A 21552-nucleotide genomic window follows, 5' to 3' on the forward strand; every position below is an offset into this window, starting at 1 on the left:
TTTATGTAATTTTATTATACGCTAGACCTTTCAAGCTGTCGATGCATACTGATAAGTCTATGAGGCCCAATTTTAATGTAATGTTAATCACATACAAAAATTGAATTTTCATATGATCAAAATGCCTTTGAAAGTTTCTTTCTTTCATGGATTAACTTAGAGAAAATTTGATAGACTCAAATAAATAAAAAGTGAGATAAAGTATTTGAACATTTTAGGTCCTTTTTTATAAATCTAAGAACCAAAAAAAGACAAATTGTTAGTCAAAACGTAATTGATAAGATTAAGTCATTAGAAAAGCAGTGTATGCTGAGCATAGTAACTCTTTGAGCAGAATCATAGCTTTTGTCCTCATGGAGAAAAAGTAAAAAAAATATTGAATTGTAGCTTCAGTGTGAAAAAAATAAAATCTACCTAGTTGAATTGCAACGTTATTGCTTTTCATTGTAAGCTTTGCTTTTTGCTTTGCACACAGAAGTGGAATTACATCTTAGGTAGAGAATAAGTTACTGGAGAATGCCAAGTAATATGTACAAGACTAACAACTCGTTTTCCCCCAATTTTTTTGCAAGGTAAAAATTGAAAGCAAAGTAAAAAAGAAAAAAATATTAGTGCCCACAATCCTAGTACATTTTTTTCATATTTCTGATTGTTTTCCTGAGAGAGACGAAAGTGTTTAAAAAAATCTGTGACTATGCTTTAAGCAATCTGCATACCCTCTGTGATAACAGTGGCAAATGAGGTAACCGTAGGATGAAACTTTAAAGTGTTGCATTTCAGGTTAGCCGCTCCAATACCAACCTGAATCCCAAGTGAGGCAGCACAATTGTCTATTGGGAGTGAGCAGGCGTCAGGTAAGTACTAGCAGCCCTGAGAGTGCTAAAATCTTTTGGAATTTGGGGGTTTCAGAATGTCGAGCCTGCTTTTCTCTCAACTCTGTTCTTTCATTATTCATAAGGAAAAGCACATAAGTAACTAGATTAATTATTAGATCATTTTTAAAGACATAAGTGTCACAGATTAGAAAAGTGGTCCAATGATACCCCCTACACATGTGTTCCTCTGCAACACCCCACCCCAGTCAAGAGGTGGCATGGATCCCTCCCTTTGAAACTGAATGCCTTTGTAGCTACATCAACTCATACAGTATGGAAAAGTGATGCTAGAAAATTTATAAGGCTTGGCTATAAAGGGCATACCATTTGTGCTTGCCTCTTGGAACCTCTGCAACTCTAAATCACCATGTGATCGATGTAAGGCTGCCACGCTGGGAGGAAATCCAAACTAGCCTATGTGGGTGAAAGGGCTCCTGTGACCCCAGGAAATGGGAACCGCGGTCTTATAAACTTTATCCTCTCTGGGCCGAAGGCAGAGGTCAGCTCCTCTGGGAAACACGGATGAGACTCACAGAGGATGAAATTACCCTGCCAGGACACTGTGCCTTATAAACAGAGGAGTTTGGAAGCTCTCCCCAAAAGCTCTTCACACAAGCCCTGCCACTTCCCCTCTTGCCCTGGATCTCTCTCTCTGTCACACACACACACACACACACACACACACAACTTCTAGGCTCAATTACCCGCTTCCCTGCCTCTTCCCCACACAACCATCCCCCTCAGAGGAAAAAAAAAAACAAAAAACAAAAAACAAAAAACAGAGCAAGGAAAAGCAGCCAGGGGGCGCTCAGGAGCAGAAGCAACAACCACCCGCGTCTCATCCAAGTCCATCTAAATCTTAAACTTCAACCCAGTAAATGTGTTTTCATTCCTAACAAAGAATTAATTGTCTCACACACTAAAAAGAGGACAGGGAAAAGTTTACACATTCCTTCTTGCTTACACTGTGTTTGGGCCATATTTTTAAGTGTTAGACTGATTTGTAAATAATTGTTACAGCCTTTTATGTGTATTTCTTTCTACTTTTATAGAGAAAAACTATTTCTGCCCTTTACTGACCCACCTATTCCAACAGTTAAAAATTAATTAAACAGGGAACAAATATTTATAACTGAGACTTTGCATGTGACAGATATAAACATACAGTGTCTTGTACCTTTCAGGCATTTTTATTTTTAAACAAATGGTATTCACTCGTATGAATGAATATGTTTAAAACCAAATGGCCACATTAAAGATAATGGAAAACTCAAGTTCACTCTCAAAAATTATTGCATTTATAATGATTTAAGTAGCTCATTACTGAGAGTTCCATTCCAAAGTTTCAGTAAACCCATAGAGTTTTATAAACACATTTTTTTTTCCTACTGTTACCGCTGTTCACTCTATTGAAGTAAGGAGCTCATTTCAAATGAGCTATGTGGACTCATTTCAAATGTCCTTAGATTATATGTCACTCTAAGGAAACCCTTTTTCCAGATAAGTTGTAAAGAACATGTATTTTTTAATGACAGGCATTTTATCATCTCTGGCCATTTAGATTATAGGTGTGGGATCCTGTTTTATATGGCAGCCTGCTACCGTGGAACTTTTCTTTCAGCTGCTTTAGTTAGAAAAGCTGCTGCCAAACAAAACAGTAGGAGGGAAGCTGTAAAAATGCTTTAAAATGCTAAAAAAAGAAATAAGTGAGCAAGCAGCAATCTAAACATAAACCAGAGGACTCTTCCCATGACCCACGTTTAAGGGAAAGAAACAGAAGATGCAGAGAATTAACAGTATACCAATTTCAAGCCACACTCAAGATCTTTAGAAGAATTCGAAATTATTCAATTACACGTAAGCTGGTACACTAAAATCATCCTGACACAAATCTCAGATGTTCTTTTGAGTTATACAAGCCTGGTGTCATGATATTTTCTCAAAAAAATGAGAAGTTATAGAATCTGGGAAAATATATACATAGGTAGATGTACAACTGAATCCCAGTGCTATACACCTGAAACCAACCCAACACTGTAAATCAACTGTACATCGATAAAAATAAGTTGCTTTCAAAAAATGAGAGGTTATAATATAAAACTTCAAATTATCATTATAGGTTATTTAAGGCCTTTTTCATTAACATCAGAACAATGAAATCTACAGAGTTACATGATGAGATAACCTCCAACAACAATAACGAAATGCCAGTGCAGGAGATATAAGAGACATGAGTTCCATCCCTGGGTGGGGAAGGTTCCCTGGAGGAGGGCACAGCAACCCACTCCAGTGTTCTTGCCTGAAGAATCCCATGGACAGAGGAGCCTGGCGGGCTAAGGTCCATGGAGTCACAAAGAGTTGGACACGACTGAAGCGACTTAGCGTGCGCGCACACACACACAAACACAACAATAACAACAGAAAAGGCTTCATCACACAAACTTAGTAAAATCTAGAATCCAAACATGACTATGGGAGATCAAATTGCCAAAATGGTATGGTCTCAGTCCTGGCCTTTGAAAAACTCTTGATGTGTAGTAATAAGTAACCAGTATAACTTTGAAAGTTCAATCTGATATTATCTTTGATCCAGGCACACTGTTCTTTTACAGATACAGCAGTGATTTATTTAATAAAAACATTCCTTTTTTTTTTTTTTTTTTTTTGGTTTGGAATGTATGTAACCAGATGAGTATTAAAAGTGAATATATAGCATATTCTTTAATATTTGAAGGATGAGTATCTTTACTTTTTCAGACTGGAGTCCAACCCAATATTTAAACTAATTACATTATTTCAATCTTTAAGAAAAAGGCTGTTTATCCCAGAGAAAGCAACTGACTTAAAAGGAGCCGCAGATAAGTCAGTCAATCGTCTGTCAGTTAGACTTGTGCTCAGGTAACAATGGTGAGCGTAGTGGGAGCCAAGTGCCCTGGGCTCTGGCAGCCACAGACAGGGACCCACTCACAGGCTTTATGCGTAAACCCGCCCGTGCTGAAGGCATCATTGCTGGGACTTCCAGGGTTCAAAGAGGCTCAGTCACTCACTGCAGCTCCAGGAGAGGCACAGAGACACGGTACAGAAGAGCCTCTGCTCCGCACAGCTGTCCTCGCGGGCCGTGTGGGGAACTGTCCTTTATCCAGTAATACTCTGAGCCAAATGTTGAGTTCATAACCTCTCAACAGGTTAAGTCCTGAATCCACCTCAGAACTAAGCCCAGAATGATTCATATTATTCCTGTGAGGCCAGAAGTCATTTTCCCATTACTGCTCACAGAAGGATGGCCTCCCTCTGTTTCGCTCCTTTGCTCTTGTTAGGAGCTGAGTAAGAAGAAGAGCAGCCTCCGTGCAAGGGACTCTCACCTCGTTCTTCTCAGTGGCCCTGGGTGTGTTCCAGCTTAGGCTCACGAATAACCTACCAAGCAATTTCCAGTATAGTGGAATGAGATAATTTCCTGAACATCACCATAGATGAGAGACAGCTTTACAAAACCATTGGGAAATAACAGTCTCTTGAAGAGATACTGATGTTGTAGTTGGAGGTTATCTTATCATGTCGGGCTTCCCTGATTGTTCAGTTGGTAAATAATCTACCTGAAACTCAGGAGACCCCGGTTGAATCCCTGGGTTAGGAAAATCCCCTGGAGAAGGGAAAGGCTACCCACTCTAGTATTCTGACCTGGAGAATTCCATGGACTATACCGTCCATGGGGTTGCAAAGAGTTGGACATGACTGAGCAACTTTCATTTTGACTTATCATGTAATTCTGAAGATTTCATTGTTCTGATGCTAATGAAAAACAGAATCTGAGACATCATCTTGGTGGGGCATCATTAATGTTACCTGTCCTTCCTTACTCTAAAATTATACCAGCCTATCTAGTTTCTCTCCAACAATAATCAAATACATGAAAAGAGCACTAACTAAACAAAATACATAGGCAATGTCATGAAGACTTAAAAGATGATAAAAAGTCTCACATGATAGTAAGTAAAATAATAATAGCTCACAGTTTGCAAAATTACAATGTCAAGGAAATAAGTCTAGTCTCATTAAGCTGTTTGTGTCTTCCTAAGGAAATTATCTGTAGCCTTTGTAACTCAAGATTGAATACACAAACAAAATTTAAGAGTCACTTGTCCATATCAAAGGATGGAGTCATGTGTTATTATGATTTCAGGCTAACAGGTCCGTTATTCATTTCATAGTATTTATTGAGCACCTACTTACTAGGCACCAACCAATGGGGGCACAGTGACAGACAACAGAGACATGGTCAAGATTTCTTTAGCCCTCGTAGTCTGGGAAGCAGATCCTGAGACAGCATTTATAAAATATATATATGATTATAAATGGTGGAATTGGGGATGAAGAAAAGACATCCCTTTATTTTAAGGGATCCCTTTATCCTTAAAGTTTCATTTTAAGGATACATAAAGTAACCCTGATATTTGAATATTGAAGCTGTGAAAACTGATGGATTACTATTAATAATATAATTCATCCTTTTGTGTCTCTGTTGTTTCCAACACCTTAAAAAGTACTTAAAAGCTTTTAATGTTTTAAGACTTTTACACCATCTTGTTATAACTGAAAAGCAAAGCAGAAACTGAGATGTACATAAGAAAGCATAAATGAAGCTCGATTAGATACAGAGGCAGGACATGAGCAGGAACAAGAGGCAGTTTGGTTTGGCGGAAGCTTCTGCAAAAGGAAGTAGGGCCACATAGAGAGACCTTGAACCCCAGGCCAGGTTCCCAAACTTTTTCAGCAAGAAGAAGGGAGCTTATAAAGAGCTGAGAATGTGAGTTTGAAGAGGCTGGTATTTCTGGGAGGTTTACTTGGAAGCAATGGGCAAAATGCAATAAAGGGAGAGACAGTGCTTACAAATATCATTTAAGAGAATATGCCAATAATTAATCCATAAGGGTATGGATTACTAACTCATCCATGGAGTTGAAAAATAATAGATAGGTATAGGCTACATAAAAGCAGAGGCATTACTTTGCCATTAGTATGTATGTAGTATGTATGTAGGAAAAGGCAATGGCACCCCACTCCAGCATTCTTGCCTGGAAAATCCTGTGGATGGAGGAGCCTGGTGGGCCGCAGTCCATGGGGTCGCTAAGAGTCGGACACGACTGAGCAACTTCACTTTCACTTTTCACTTTCATGCATTGGAGAAGGAAATGGCAACCCATTCCAGTGTTCTTGCCTAGAGAATCCCAGGGACAGGGAAGCCTGGTGGGTTGCCATCTATGGGGTTGCACAGAGTCGGATACGACTGAAGTGACTTAGCAGCAGTATGTATGTATGTGTAGAGACATTACTACATAAAAGCAGAGACATTACTTTGCCAACAAAGGTCCGTCTAGTCAAAGCTATGGTTTTTCCAGTAGTCATGTACAGATGTGAGAGTCGGACTATAAGGAAAGCTGAGCACAGACAAATTGATGCTTTTGAACTGTGGTGTTGGAGAAGACTCTTGAGAGTCCCTTGGACTGCAAGGAGATCCAACCAGTCCATTCTAAAAGAGATCAGTCCTGAATATTCATTGAAAGGACTGATGCTGAAAGTTGAAACTCCAATACTTTGGCCACCTGATGCAAAGAACTGACTCACTGGAATAAACCCTGATGCTGGGAAAGATTGAAGGCAGGAGGAGAAGGGAACAACAGAGGATGAGATGGTTGGATGGCATCACTGAATGGGCATGAATTTGAGCAAACTCTGGGAGTTGGTCATGGATGGGGAGGCCTGGCATGCTGCAATCCATGGAGTCGCAAGGAGTTGGACACGACTGAGCGGCTGAACTGAACTGATAGGCTATATTGAGGAGGAAGAATTTTGGGTCAGTAACTGACTAGGTATAAAAGACTCTTGAGAATTCAAATCCAAGATTCTGAAAGGAGCAATGGGCTATGAGCATAAAGTAGGATCAACAATAAGTATGGTTTTGAACCCACTGAGTTTCACGTGCTAATAGCATGTCCAGCTGAAGCCCGTCGGAAAGGATAGAACTGGAAACACAGACTTGTCATCCTCTCAGGAGTGACTGTTGATATTGGAAGGGTCAGAAAAGAGGAGAGCAGAGGCAGGGGAAATTATTAAAGAATCTCGAGGGAACTTGGTGGTGGGGAAATGTTGTTGGGAAGCCAAAAGGAGCTTTAGGGTGGCAAGTGAAGGAGGATTGAAGAGGAAACCAAGGGAGCAGGATGAAAAAGTAATCAGCGAAGTTAAGTTCTGGGGAGAGACTAGGGGACCCAAGGAATAAGAACAGGGTTCAAGGAATCCGAGGATCCAGGGAATGAGAACTGGACTAGGAAGGGAGAGGGGTTCACTGTTTGCTAATTATTAATCACATTTCAAACATCAGAGCCAAGTCTCAGAAGTGATGGCTGCCTCCATATGCCAGACAGCTCTGGATAAGACTATATTCTCTTCAAGAGAAGATTCCAGATGACTCCATTTTGTCTTTGATGAATCTATGTATTTTTGTCAATTATATGAATATATATAAATCAGCAAATATAAGCATTAAAAAAGAGTACATATCTATTATACATTTCTCACTGCTTAAAATGGGATCATATGGGGAAGGTGTCAGGCCACACTTAACGTCACTTCCTTCTAACAGACAAAAATGGTAAATCAGCTGGTAAATCAGTAAATCAGCTGAGTATCCTCAGATCACTCATAAAGTCAGTAAAATGGTAGATTTTAGGAGGTTATCTTAGAAGCAATGGGTGAAATGCATAAAGAAGGGAGAGACAGTGCTTACAAACATTATTTAAGAGACTATCCCAATAATTAATTCATAAGGCTGTGGGTTACTAACTCATCCATGGAGTTGAAAAAAAGAGACAAATATAAGCTACATTGAAAAGGAAGAATTTTGTATCAGTAACTGACTAACTAGATATAAAAGACTTTTGAGAGTTCAAATCCAAGATTCCCAAGGGAACAGTGGGCTACGAGCATAAAGCAGGATCAACAATGTCTGCTTGTGTAAATGGAAGTAAACAGAAGGCAGGACCCTAAACTACTATTGAGAGTCTTATCCCCTATTCATTATATTGAACCATACACTCTTGGATGTTTAGGATGAAGTTCCAAACAGCTTTTGAACAACTAAGTTCAAATAACTTTTTAGGACTTAATAGGTATATTTAATTAAAGATGTTTTTTTATTTAATCATATCTAAGTGTATGGGCTTCCCTAGTAGCTCAGTTGGTAAAGAATCCACCTGTAAAGCAGGAGACCTGGGTTTGATCCCTGAATCGGGAAGATCCACTGCAGAAGAAAATGGCAACCCACTCCAGTACTCTTGCCTGGAGAATTCCATGGACGGAGGAGCCTGGTGGGCTATAGTTAGACTGTGTAACTAACTTTCACTTTCATTTTCAAGTGTATGGACTAATATTTTATAAGAATACAGAAAACTGGTAATTATATCAAGTTAATATCACAATGTATATCTCGCTGTTCACTAAATCTTTCACTAAAGTGAAAAGTACTAGTCACTCAGTCGTGTCTGACTCTTTGTGACCCCATAAACTGTAGTCCCCTAGGCTCTTCTGTCCATGGAATTCTCCAGGCAAGAATACTGAAGTGTTTAGCCATTCCCTTCTCCAGAAGATCTTCCTGACTCAGGGATCAAACTCAAGTCTCCTGCATTGCAAGCAGAAACTTTACTGCCTGAGCCATCAGGTGTATGAACTAAAATTTCATAAGAATATAGCAAACTGGTAATTATATCAGGTTAATATCACAATACATATCACGCTGGTCACTAAATCTTGGCAGTGTTGGATTAAAAATCCAGTTAAGGAATTATGGACTTACATACCTGTGGTATCCACCTGGAAGACACAAAGCTTGTCACTTCTATTACAGACAAGCCAGTTTGGGAAAGTTGATTGATAAATTCAATTTTTATATCTGTAGGAACTATAACCTAAGAAAACATGAAAAATTACATGTTATTTGCATAGCGTCTAAGGCACATAAATAGAAATTAATTCTTAACTGAAAGTAAATACTATTTAAGATGTATAAATTCAAGTAGCAACTGAGAACACACATAATCATCTAATATATGAAATCCACATAAGCCTTTAGACTCTGAGTAAATATTTAGATTTAACATTTTAAGTAAACTGTGTAAAATAAACATCAAACTACCTTTTCATTCTGCAATCCATCCCTAGGTCCAACTTCTACTATTTTAACATATTCAGGGAATCCGGATAGCTGGGCTGATTCCTGAAATGGAAAATACAAGGCAAGAAAAAGAGATAACTGTTATATCATCAAAGCTGCTTATATGAAAAGTCAAACAATTCCACTTTGTTAAGATTAAGTTCTCACCCTGAAAAGTTAAGAAAGGTAAAAAAATCAATACAATGATCTAGTGCAAAATACAAAGTTTATGCTATTAACAACATGAAGTCATTTTTTTCTTACAGTCTAATAATAGTATAATTGGACATCCCTGGTGGCTCAGTAGTACAGAATTTGCCTGGGACGCAGAAGGCAAAGGAGACATGGGTTCAATCCTTGGATCAAGAAGCTCCCCTGGAGAAGCACATGGCAACCCACTCCAGTATTCTTGCCTGGAGAATCCATGGACAGAGGAGCCTGGAAGGCTACAGTCCATAGGGTTGCAAAGAGTCAGACACAACTGAAGCGACTGAGCATAGTGCAATAGTCTAATTATGATTAAAACTCAAAAGATGAACGTCAAAGATAAAACTGTGAAGAAGATGACTTAGGATCTAAAGATCAAATCTGTTGAGTACTTCTGTGTGTGATGATAAACACAGCATCATTTGAGTTCATTAAAAAAACAGATCTTTGTATTGACAGACTTTTGCACTTTCCTTCACTTGCCAAGTGTGAATTCAGATTTCTTGCCTGTGCTGGTGAAGATGTGTTGTTTATTTCCTGTCTGTGTCACACAGCATGACCAGAACCTAAACACAGCTTCCTGAAGGTCAGACTCCCCCACCCCCACCAGGATGACCCAATCCTGGATATTCCTGTCTGTCCCTAAACTAAGGATTATGGACATACTATGTTTAGAAGGACACTAGTTTAAAATAGGAGAAATAGAAACAGACTTCCTCAACTTCATGTTGCAGTTAAAATTAGAAATAGGCTACATCTTTCCAGACGGAACAAACATAACCTCCTGATATCTGTAAGCACAGTTCAGGACCGGTAATCAATCACCAGAGTCTTCAAGCTAACAGAATTGAACCAGATCAGCATAACCTGTGCTTCTAAGTTTTCATTTCCTTGCTTTCTTGTTTTTTGTTTTGCCTTCCATAAGGGATGATTAATCTGTGCTGAACAATTTGTATTGTCTCCGTCCTGGTAACAATCACAAGCATACAGCGATGAAGTGGCTATTTTGGGTGTGGGACTCCGTTTGTTTCCATAACAGGGAAGAACATGCCCTACCCGCCCTTGGAGGATCCATAGCTGTTGCTTGATTTTATTAGCATTCTGTGCTAACTAAACTCAGCAAAAGAACCCAGATGGTTTCTGTTACAAAGTTTACATACCACCCTCTGCAATGTCCATGAAATCAGGCAGTTCAATAAGCAAAAATTAACCAAAAAGGAAATGAATTCTCATTCCTGCATCTCCTGAGCAGGTTGTGATGCATGCAGTTGGGAGGGTGGAGGCTTGAGTGAGGACTTGTGCAGTTTCTCAGCCTTAGGCTCAGTTTTGGATGGTGATCATGGAGTCATGTCTCATTCACAGGGTGGCCGTCATTTCAACCAAACAGTACAGGAGAGGGGGGCATGGAAAGGCAGAGTAAATAAAGAGAAGCTCACTCCTCTCTCTTATTACATCCTAAAACTACAAAAAAAAAAAAAAAAAACTAGGCAATCTTAAACCATGTGGTATTATTGTTGACTGTTTCCTGAAACTCATTTCCAATAGCAATTAGCTTGGAGCCTAAAAGGATGAAGAACATTTCTTTATTAAACAACAACATTTAACAAAGAATATGAACATGGTATTTTGTAAGGTGAAAGCAGTATGCTGAGTATAATTAAAGGGACCTTCCCTTGCATCACTGTTGTAAGTGGCAGAGGTAACAAACAATCTTAAGAAATTAAAGTACAATTCTCCACCAAATATTGTGATTATTGTCTTCTAGGCATGGATCTGTATACCCTCTTCCTGAATACCTGAGAAATCAGAAGAAAGTTATAATGTGTTCAGTAAGCTCAAAGAACAACATTTCCCTTTAAATAGCATGTATGTGCATGCGATTCTGTGAGACCCTATGGACTCTATTCACTACCATGTCTCTAACCATGTATATCTAATGGGTACCTAATTGGTATATTTATTACTCGTTCTATTTTGGCATACACCCAACATCTAGCACTTAGTTGGGAGAAGGAAATGGCAACCCACTCCAGTGTTCTTGCCTGGAGAATCCCATGGACAGAGGAGCCTGGTGGGCTGCTGTCCATGGGGTCACACAGAGTCAGACATTACTTAAGCGACTTAGCATGCATGCATGCATTGGAGAAGGAAATGGCAACCCACTCCAATGTTCTTGCCTGGAGACTCCCAGGGACAGAGGAGCCTGGTGGGCTGCCGTCTATGGGGTCACACAGAGTCGGACACGACTGAAGCAACTTAGCAGCAGCACTTAGTCTGTCCGTCCTAAGTACTTGTTGATTAGTGAGTCTCTTTTGTCACTGGCTTTATTTAAATGGTCATCCTTTTTCATTCAGTCTATTGCTTCCTAAGTATTCTCCCTAATCTTGTTGTCCATAATTAAAATCTTTCAGAATCTACCAGTCATTTGGAGAGATCTATCAACCTAAGGTAAAAGATGATGCATGACTAACTCTCACCTTCTACCACAATCTACTCCAAGCATCCTGTGATTTTAGCCATGCTAGAGTCATGTCCTGCTCACTTTCATGACTGTACACATGAAGTTACTTTTCGTTGGAAAGAGCTTCTATCCATAGGGGAAATTTTCCACCAAACCCATGTCTCTTCTTCATGGGCACAGGATTGGACTTCATTTCTCCCCTAAAAGTCACATTTGAACAAGATCAGCTGACAGAACATGAAGGTGAATGCTATGTACCCCTTTCAGGCTTGACCCATGAAAATATCCCATGTACACACATCCATGCTCCTTCCCTTCCAGACAGCTTGATGTAGATGAGTATGGCAGACTTGGAATCTGATAAAGACAAAAAAAGAAAAAAGAAAGGAAGCTACACTTGAATCACTACTTGGAAAAGAATTCTATAAGAAGCAATTGTTTTGTCATAGAAAAATAAACATCAACTGTGTTACAATATTGAGAGGTGTATCTTTTATAGCTACTAATTATGAGAAAAAGATGAAGGGCCTGAAGTTTCACTTTACTTGCAACCTAACAAGTTGAGCCTGCCACAGATGCTGGTAGAAGACACGAGAACCCTGGGTCAGAGAAGGAAAAAAGGTATGATCACTCCTAACAACCACAGTAGTTAGAGGATCAGGATTTATGTGGTTCTCCAAGCCCAATTTCCAGGAAGAAAAGGGGACCTTGTAATGCTTGCACAGGCAATGAGTTCCATTACAGGAAAGGAACTCCAAGCACATGGAGCTTGAAACTTTGGTAATGGGCAGTAACTGTATGGCCCCTTAGTGACAGAGGTAGACATATGATGCTTGGCCATGAGTTCACCTGCCTTTGGTCCCAGAGAAAGACACTCCCCCTTGGCTCCAGAAGGATATACTAGTTCTATCATTGAAAGCTGCTCTGCATACAAAAATCCTTGGAAAGAGAGTTTGGAACAAGGTATTTGTGCCTCTGCTTGTAAGACAAACAGAAATTCAAGACACCCATGGAGAATTATTTCCCAATAACACCCACTTCATTTTTACACCATCTTGGTTTATGGCAAATTGTCACATTCATAAACCATTCTGTTTTGCCCCTTTGATAAATGAACAGGAGCTAGAACCAAATCAGTTCAATTTATCTCATGAAAATATTTAATTAAAGCTAGTCCAGCAGGTGGCTTCCAGGATGGCACAATGGTAGAGAACCTGCCTGCCAATGCAGGAGACATGAGTTATATCCCTGGGTCAGGAAGATCCCCTGGAGGAGGAAACAGCAACACACTCCAGTATTCCTGCCTGTAAAATCCCATGGACAGAGGAGCCTGAAGAGGTATAGCCCATGAGGTCACAAGAGAGTTGCATACCATTTAGCAACTAAAAATAGCAACTAAAAAACAACAACAGCAAACAACAGCAACAGTCTCACCAGACCTCCAAGGAACAGGAGAAAACAGCCTACAATACAATACAAAAATAGCCACGCCCACTCCTCCTGAGGGTCCTGTGGCCAACCAGCAGAATGAATCCTATGCAGCATGGTCTCGGCATCAGAAACCTGGAGCTGTTTACTCTGTACCTATGTTATGACGGTGGGTACACTACTACGTTCAGTGCTATTATATATCCAGCAGCAATGGTGGCAATCCAGGCAATGGAGGCAATCAGCAGTGTGATTCCAGTGTGCCTCATCAGAGTATGGGCCTCAGATGACCCATTGGCAGCCATAATTTATTGCCATAATTCATAGCACCTCCCCAAGGTGTCTTTAACATCTAAGTCCACAGTTTCCCAAATGGCAGACAAATAAGCTAGGCCAATGACCACAACCCACGAGTCAATAAAAACATGGGAAAGGCCTCCAGTTCCACTGGATGAGTAGAGTGATCACAGCCCTTTTCAGTTCTGCATGGCAGCCTGGGAGGTTTCCCAACCACAGGAGCCCAGTGGTCATCATCAGGTTTCAGCTCAGCTGAAACATCATCCAACCACGCTAAGAAAAGCACCGTAAAGAGAAGGGTCCCCACTGAGCTGGTAGCTTTGTTCCAGGCAGTGGAATGGACAACAGAGGGCAATGACTACTTTTCGTGTGTAAAGCTGAGATTGCACTGGGGACAGGCCAACTGCTTTCTCAAATATACCATTTCTATTTGATTAGTGAGGCCTGTTGAAAATGTCTGACCTCGTTAGCCACCACCTCCAAGTTGAATCCCCAGAATGGAAATATGGGCCAGAGAGTCAGAGAAACCTCCCTGAGTCAAGTGTCCAGTTAAAAAAAAGGACTCCAAGGCAGGCTGACAACTGATTTTCCAAAGATACCTGGAAGGCTGTGTCATGGCAGTAATGGATACACAGCCCTCCAAAGTGCCAGGAGGAGGAGGCTTCCTGACTCTGCCTGAAGCCTCAATTTGCCAAATCACCAGTCACAGAATCTTGGAGCTCCAGAAGGTCAGAGATTTGGGGGATCCCCCAAAGGTTGTGTTCTGCTTCACTACCTGTAGCTCTTCCTATTGAAATGGTTCCCTCTGGCATTTATGGGACAGAAAATCATAATCACAGTATGCTCCAGTCTTCACTATACATTCAGAAGTGGAAGCAGCAAGGCCTCACCCACAAGGCTGCTTCACCTCCCCTTTGCCACTGGGAATACTGCTCAACCCCATCGATTGAATCAGGACACCCACCATCACAGGACTGATAGGATGGTGACTTGGTAAGAGTCCCCGCTCCCCGCACTGGTCCCTAGCATACTCAGAGGCTATTCATGCACCAACAATCAGCTTTTGCCTGAAACAGTTGAAGGAGGAAGGACAGCAATGATGAGGGGGTGCAGAAAGAAAGACCAGCATGGCAGCTGTTCACTGGCTCAAAACAATGACCTTGCAATGTCTCAGGTCTACACAAAGCCCTATACCAGAGAGCAAAATCATCATTTCTGACGCCATCTCTTTTAACCTTGGTAACTAACCCCTGGACTTAGTATCCATAGCTGTGCTGGTTTCCAACAGAGTCATCAGCTTGTTCCCTCTGCCTGACAAGGGCTTAACTTGTACATGCTTCCACTATTAAGATACCATCTCTTAACTCTTTATCCAGTTACAGTATAAGGCCTAAGAGAGTTTTGCAAGGTGGCAAGGCTGACTTTAAAATTCATCTATAATTCTTTGGGTCCTTTCTCATTTTCCAGTGGGCTGTTTTTCAGCACCTTATACATAATCTGAGGCAGTAGCTGCTGCTGCTGCTGCTAAGTTGCTTCAGTCGTGTCCGACTCTGTGTGACCCCACAGACAGCAGCTCACCAGGCTCCCCCGTCCCTGGGATTCTCCAGGCAAGAACACTGGAGTGGGTTGCCATTTCCTTCTCCAATGTATGAAAGTGAAAAGTGAAAGTGAAGTTGCTCAGTCACCCCTGTACTATTCAGTGGCTTCCTCTCATAATGTTGTCCAAATTTCTTCTTTCAACACTCCCAGTAACTACTGGTGGACAGAGAGAAGAGATCCTTTAGCCCACCCAGGACTCATCTTGGTCTTAGTTTTTGCAATGGATGGGCTTGAGACTGATCAGTAGATACCTAAGGAAGTTCCCCTTCTCTGGAAAGAGCCAGCACAAGTATGGCATCACTCAATCTTTGAACCTATTAATACTTCCCTGAAACCAGACAGCAACCATCTTCCCAGTTCCTCATCTTTAACAAGCAACAAAGCAGGGGACCATCTGTTGCTCCATCAACTATGAAACATGTCTGTTACCAATTCCTGTGTGTGTGTGTGTGTGTGTGTGCGCGCGCATGCATGCACTCTGTCGTGTCCGACTCTTTGCGACCCCATAGACTGTAGCCTGCCAGGTTCCTCTGTCCTTGGAATTTTCTGGCAAGAATACTGGAGTGGATTGCCACTTCCTACTCCAGAGGATCTTTCTGACCCAGGGATTGAAACTCCATCTCCTGGGTCTCCTGAACTAGCAGGTGGATTCTTAACCACTGGTGCCACTTGGGAAACCATGATTTCACTCAAATTCCATTAACCGCCTGACTACCCTCATTCTTCCTTTTGCAGAAAGTCATGTCTCTCTCAGCATCCCAGTTCATCCACAAAACTGTCAAAACCCATGAAAGGCGATGGTATTACCACACATGCTAGCTAATAAGTAGCCCTGCCAGTGTTCTGGATGCTGGCAGCGGCCATGCAACTCTTGAGTCAAAGACAAGAGGCTTTACTATTCACCTTAGTAGCAGAAGCCACAGCACCAACAGTTTTTTGTACTGGTTCCCTGAGCATTAGTGGAGCCGTGCTTGGGGAACCAGACCATTTCAACATGTCTGCCTTTTGTTCTGAAAAGACGCACTATGTCAGAGAGTGTTTTGCCTATGTTCTCCTCTAGGAGTTTTATAGTTTCTGGTCTTACGTTTAGATCTTTAATCCATTTTGCGTTTATTTTGTGTATGGTGTTAGAAAGTGTTCTAGTTTCATTCTTTTACAAGTGGTTGACCAGTTTTCCCAGCACCACTTGTTAAAGAGATTGTCTTTTGTCCACTGTATATTCTTGCCTCCTTTGTCAAAGATAAGGTGTCCATAGGTGCGTGGGTTTATCTCTGGGCTTTCAATTTTGTTCCATTGATCTATATTTCTGTCTTTGTGCCAGTACCATACTGTCTTAATGACTGTGGCTTTGTAGTAGAGCCTGAAATCAGGCAGGTTGATTCCTCCAGTTCCATTCTTCTTTCTCAAGATTGCTTTGGCTATTTGAGGTTTTTTGTATTTCCATACAAATTGTGAAATTATTTGTTCTAGCTCTGTGAAAAATACCATTGGTAGCTTGATAGGGATTGCATCGAATCTATAGATTGCTTTGGGTAGTATACTCATTTTCACTATATTGATTCTTCTGATCCATGAACATGGTATATTTCTCCATCCATTAGAGTCCTCTTTGATTTCTTTCGCCAGTGTTTTATAGTTTTCTATATATAGATCTTTAGTTTCTTTAGGTAGATATATTCCTAAGTATTTTATTCTTTTCATTGCAATGGTGAATGGAATTGTTTCCTTAATTTCTCTTTCTATTTTCTAAAATCCCACAGGCAGAGGAGCCTGGTAGGCTGCAGTCCATGGGGTCGTTAAGAGTCGGACACGACTGAGCAACTTCACTTTCACTTTTCACTTTCATGCATTGGAGAAGGAAATGGCAACGCACTCCAGTGTTCTTGCCTGGAGAATCCCAGGGATGGTGGAGCCTGGTGGGCTGCCGTCTATGGGGTCGCACAGAGTTGGACACGACTGAAGTGACTTAGCAGTAGCAGTAGCAGTGTATAGGAATGCAAGGGATTTCTGGGTGTTGATTTTATATCCTGCAACTTTACTATATTCATTGATTAGCTCTAGTAATTTCCTGGTGGAGTTTTTAGGGTTTTCTATGTAGAGGATCATGTCATCTGCAAACAGTGAGAGTTTTACTTCTTCTTTTCCAATTTGGATTCCTTTTATTTCTTTTTCTGCTCTGATTGCTGTGGCCAAAACTTCCAAAACTATGTTGAATAGTAGTGGTGAGAGTGGTCACCCTTGTCTTGTTCCTGACTTTAGGGGAAATGCTTTCAATTTTTCACCATTGAGGATAATGTTTGCTGTGGGTTTGTCATATATAAACACTCTCCGACATACATCACAGCAGGATCCTCTATGACCCACCTCCCAGAACCTTGGAAATAAAAGCAAAAATAAACAACTAAACAGACAGTTCTCCAAAGAAGACATACAGATGGCTAACAAACACATGAAAAGATGCTCAACATCACTCACTATCAGAGAAATGCAAATCAAAACCACTATGAGGTACCATTTCACGCCAGTCAGAATGGCTGTGATCCAAAAGTCTACAAGTAATACATGCTGGAGAGGGTGTGGAGAAAAGGGAACCCTCTTACACTTTTGGTGGGGATGCAAACTAGTCCAGCCACTATGGAGAACAGTGTGGAGATTCCTTAAAAAACTTGAAATAGAACTGCCATACGCCCCAGCAATCCCACTGTTGGGCATACACACCGAGGAAACCAGAATTGAAAGAGACACATGTACCCCAATATTCATCGCAGCACTGTTTATAATAGCCAGGACATGGAAGCAACCTAGATGTCCATCAGCAGATGAATGGATAAGAAAGCTGTGGTACATATACACAATGGAGTATTACTCAGCCATTAAAAAGAATACATTTGAATCAGTTCTAATGAGGTGGATGAAACTGGAGCCTATTATATAGAGTGAAGTAAGCCAGAAAGAAAAACACCAATACAGTGTACTAACGCATATATATGGAATTTAGAAAGATGGTAATGATAACCCTGTATGCGAGGCAGCAAAAGAGACACAGATGTATAGAATAGACTTTTGGACTCTGTGGGAGAGGGAGCGGGGGATGATTTAGGAGAATGGCATTAAAACATGTATAATATTATATAAGAAATGAATAAAAAAGAAAAAGAAAAGACGCACTATTACCCAAGGCCACTTGCTACACAAACACTTTGCAAAGATATTTTCAGAGGAAGCTAGTAAGACATGTAGAAATGTGAGACACCCATGAAGAATCATTTCTCAATGCTTTGATGACCTCAATTACCGTCTTCAATCAAAACACTTAACTCATTATTCAAGATTTAACTTGTTACCTACTCAGGACTTTTGTGACCTCCGTGGAGAATTAAGTACAGTTAACCCTTAAATAATGTGGGAGTTAGAGGGTTTCAGCCCTCCTCTCCATGTATTCAAATGCACACAATTCCTTCCCATCCACAGTTCCTCCTACCTGTGCTTCTGTATCTGTGGATTCAACCCCACTGCACATCCTATCAGGTTGCACTGTAGAATTCACTATTCAAAAATGCCCACATATAAGTGGACCTGCACAGTTCAGACATTTGTTCAAGAGTCAATTGTAATTTCATTTCTACGAACCCATAACACTTTGTAGAGATGTCCTATAAAACAGATCTGTAATTAACTTATTTACCTGCCTGTTGCCCATTTTTTTATTATAATCTTTCAGGATGGACACATACTAAGTGCTTAATTACACTGCTGAATGCATGAATGAGTGAATAAACTCACATGTAAAATTCAGAAAAGCAAAGATGACCTTCCATTTATACAACACTTATTAGCCAGAATTATTAGAGTTATAGGATATATGAAAATGAACCAACTGCACAATAATCTCTGCCCATAACAAGATTACATTTTAAGGGAATAGGGGTTTGTGTGCTACCCTCTGGGAAAGGGGTGGTGGGAATGTGGCACTATTCTTATATACTGAATATATAAGAGTTGATGAATGACTTATAAGTTCCAAGGAATTATGCTCTAGTCTACAGAACTGGGCGCCACTGTCCTTAAACAGGTCTATAGTATAAATTTATTTTTATGGAATTAAAAGCCCTGTTACTGAGCTCAATGCATCCTGTTTAATGTGGAGTAGTGTATGATACTAGGGAACAACAAAAGATGTATTATCCAGAATAAGGGTTTCAAAATGCCAGGGTTACATGACTGAATGTAACCCTGAATGTATGCCCACATCTGGAATCGGATTTCTAACAGTTCACTTTCATAGGGCAAAAACTGAAGCAATACTATCTTACATTTATGTGCTGCCTTATTATTCCAAAGCACTTTTCTATCTACATTTCATCTGTGGAGCTACTCTGTGGGGAAGGCAGGCTAAAAGAGAGATTAAATGACTTTCTAAGGTTCTCAACTACGTTTCCTGGCTCCTGTTCTAGTTTTCTTTAGGATGAGATTAAATATATCACCAACTATTGAGCTTTGTTTGAAAAAGTAATAGCGAACCATTCTTTCATGAAGAACATAAATGGGCTGCTTTAACTCACATTTTTCAATCTTAAATAAAATTAAATAGAAGACATACTTTCATGGGAATTTCTCCAAAATCTTTAGGAAGCTTACATATATAAATATGTCATTATATGTTTTATATATACTATATAACACACATATATTTTAATTCCCAGCAGTCAATATAGGTGGCTTCTATATATACAATCAACCTTCCTGGTGGTGACAGATATGATTCATTATTCACTCCACAAACACTACTTTTTCTTCTCTAGGAAAATGATGCCATCCACAGTAGAAATTTCTAGACATAATTTAAATGTTCTACTCACTTCATTTCTTGAGGAGTAGTTCTACATGCATATAAACTATTTGTGCATATGGAGATAACCTATTTAATAGTCCATATTCCCCTGGAGAACTGATACAATGGCCAAATCAAATGCTTCCACTACAGAGATAAAAAGTCTGAATCAAGAAATTGCAAGATTTTCTTTTGAAATTAAATTGGATTTTTTAAAGAGCATCAGATGTCCACTTTCCCAAAAGAATCTCATTTTGCCATCTCATCTGAAACATACATAGTGCATTTTGCAGCAATGTACAAGTCTCCACATTCTGCTGTCTGTTTTCTTTTTAGATATTAATGTCTCTTTTAACCAAACATAGTTGGAAACACATAAAGCATCATCACTGATCGGGTAGATATTCACAGGAACCTTCATTCTCTGGAACAATCTAAAGATGGTTCTCTCTCTGGGTGTCTTTCTGAAATGAAGGGCTGAATCAACAAAACTGATATCTGAAAACTGTCTTTCAGAATATCTATGTCCCAAAGTCAATTCAAAGGCAATCTCTGACAATTTAAGAAGAATTTATTTATAGTCAAGTGAAAATATGGAAAATTCTTAATGCAATGGGAATACCAGACCACCTGACCTTCCTCCTGAGAAATCTGTATGCAGGTCAAGAAGCAACAGTTAGAACTGGACAAGGAACAACAGACTGGTTCCAAATCGGGAAAGGAGTATGTCAAGGCTGTATATTGTCACTCTGCTTATTTAAATTATATGCAGAGTACATCATGCAAAATGCCAGGCTGGATGAAGCACAAGCTGGAACCAAGACTGCCAGGAGAAATATCAATAACCTCAGATATGCAGATGACACCACCCTTATGGCAGAAAGTGAAGAAGAAATAAAAAGGCTCTTGATGAAAGTGAAAGAGGAGAGTGAAAAAGTTGGCTTAAAACTCAACATTCAGAAAACTAAGATCATAGCATCCAGTCCCATCACTTCATGGGAAATAGATGGGGAAATAATGCAAACAGTGAGAGACTTTACTTTTGGGGCTCCAAATCACTGCACATGGTGACTGCAGCCATGAAATTAAAAGATGCTTGCTCCTTGGAAGAAAAGCTATGACCAATCTAGATAGCATATTAAAAAGCAGAGATATATTTGCCAACAAAAGTCTGTCTAGTCAAAGCTATGGTTTTTCTAGTAGTCTTGTATGGATGTGAGAGTTGGACTATAAAGAAAGCTGAGCACCAAAGAATTGATGCCTTTGAACTGTGGTGTTGGAGAAGACTCTTGAGAGTCCCTTGGCTTGCAAGGAGATCCAACCAGTCAATCCTAAAGGAAATCAATCCTGAATATTCATTAGAAGGACTGATGCTGAAGCTGAAACTCCAATACTCTGGCCACCTGATGTGAAGAATTGACTCATTTGAAAAGACCTGATGCTGGGAAAGATTGAAGGCAGGCAGAGAAGGTGATGACAGAGGATGAGATGGTTGGATGGCATCATCGACTCAATGGACATGAGTTTGAGTAGGCTCTGGGAGTTGGTGATGGACAGGGAAGCCTGGCATGCTGCAGTCCATGGGGTCACAAAGAGTCGGACACAACTGAGCAACTTAACTCAAGTGAAAATAAATTTGTGATATATGACT

General features: G+C 40.2%; 1 protein-coding gene across 3 annotated transcripts in view; it reads right to left on the reverse strand.

The window, feature by feature from the left end:
- The window catches only part of HMGCLL1 (3-hydroxy-3-methylglutaryl-CoA lyase like 1), a 193195-nt gene that overhangs the window by 117418 nt on the left and 54225 nt on the right, over window positions 1–21552 (reverse strand). For 2 of the 3 annotated variants that reach the window (XM_055571779.1, XM_055571777.1), the window contains exons 2-3: window positions 9061–9141; window positions 8726–8833 (exon numbers count right to left, since the gene is read on the reverse strand). In XM_055571779.1, the coding sequence (XP_055427754.1) occupies window positions 8726–8833; window positions 9061–9141 (189 nt within the window). Of the gene's footprint in view, window positions 1–8725; window positions 8834–9060; window positions 9142–12004; window positions 12091–21552 lie in introns of those variants that run through there. The other variant, XM_055571778.1, reaches the window with a different exon arrangement.

The sequence above is a fragment of the Bubalus kerabau genome, chromosome 3, assembly GCF_029407905.1.
Source record: "Bubalus kerabau isolate K-KA32 ecotype Philippines breed swamp buffalo chromosome 3, PCC_UOA_SB_1v2, whole genome shotgun sequence".
Classification (NCBI taxonomy): Eukaryota; Metazoa; Chordata; class Mammalia; order Artiodactyla; family Bovidae; genus Bubalus; species Bubalus kerabau.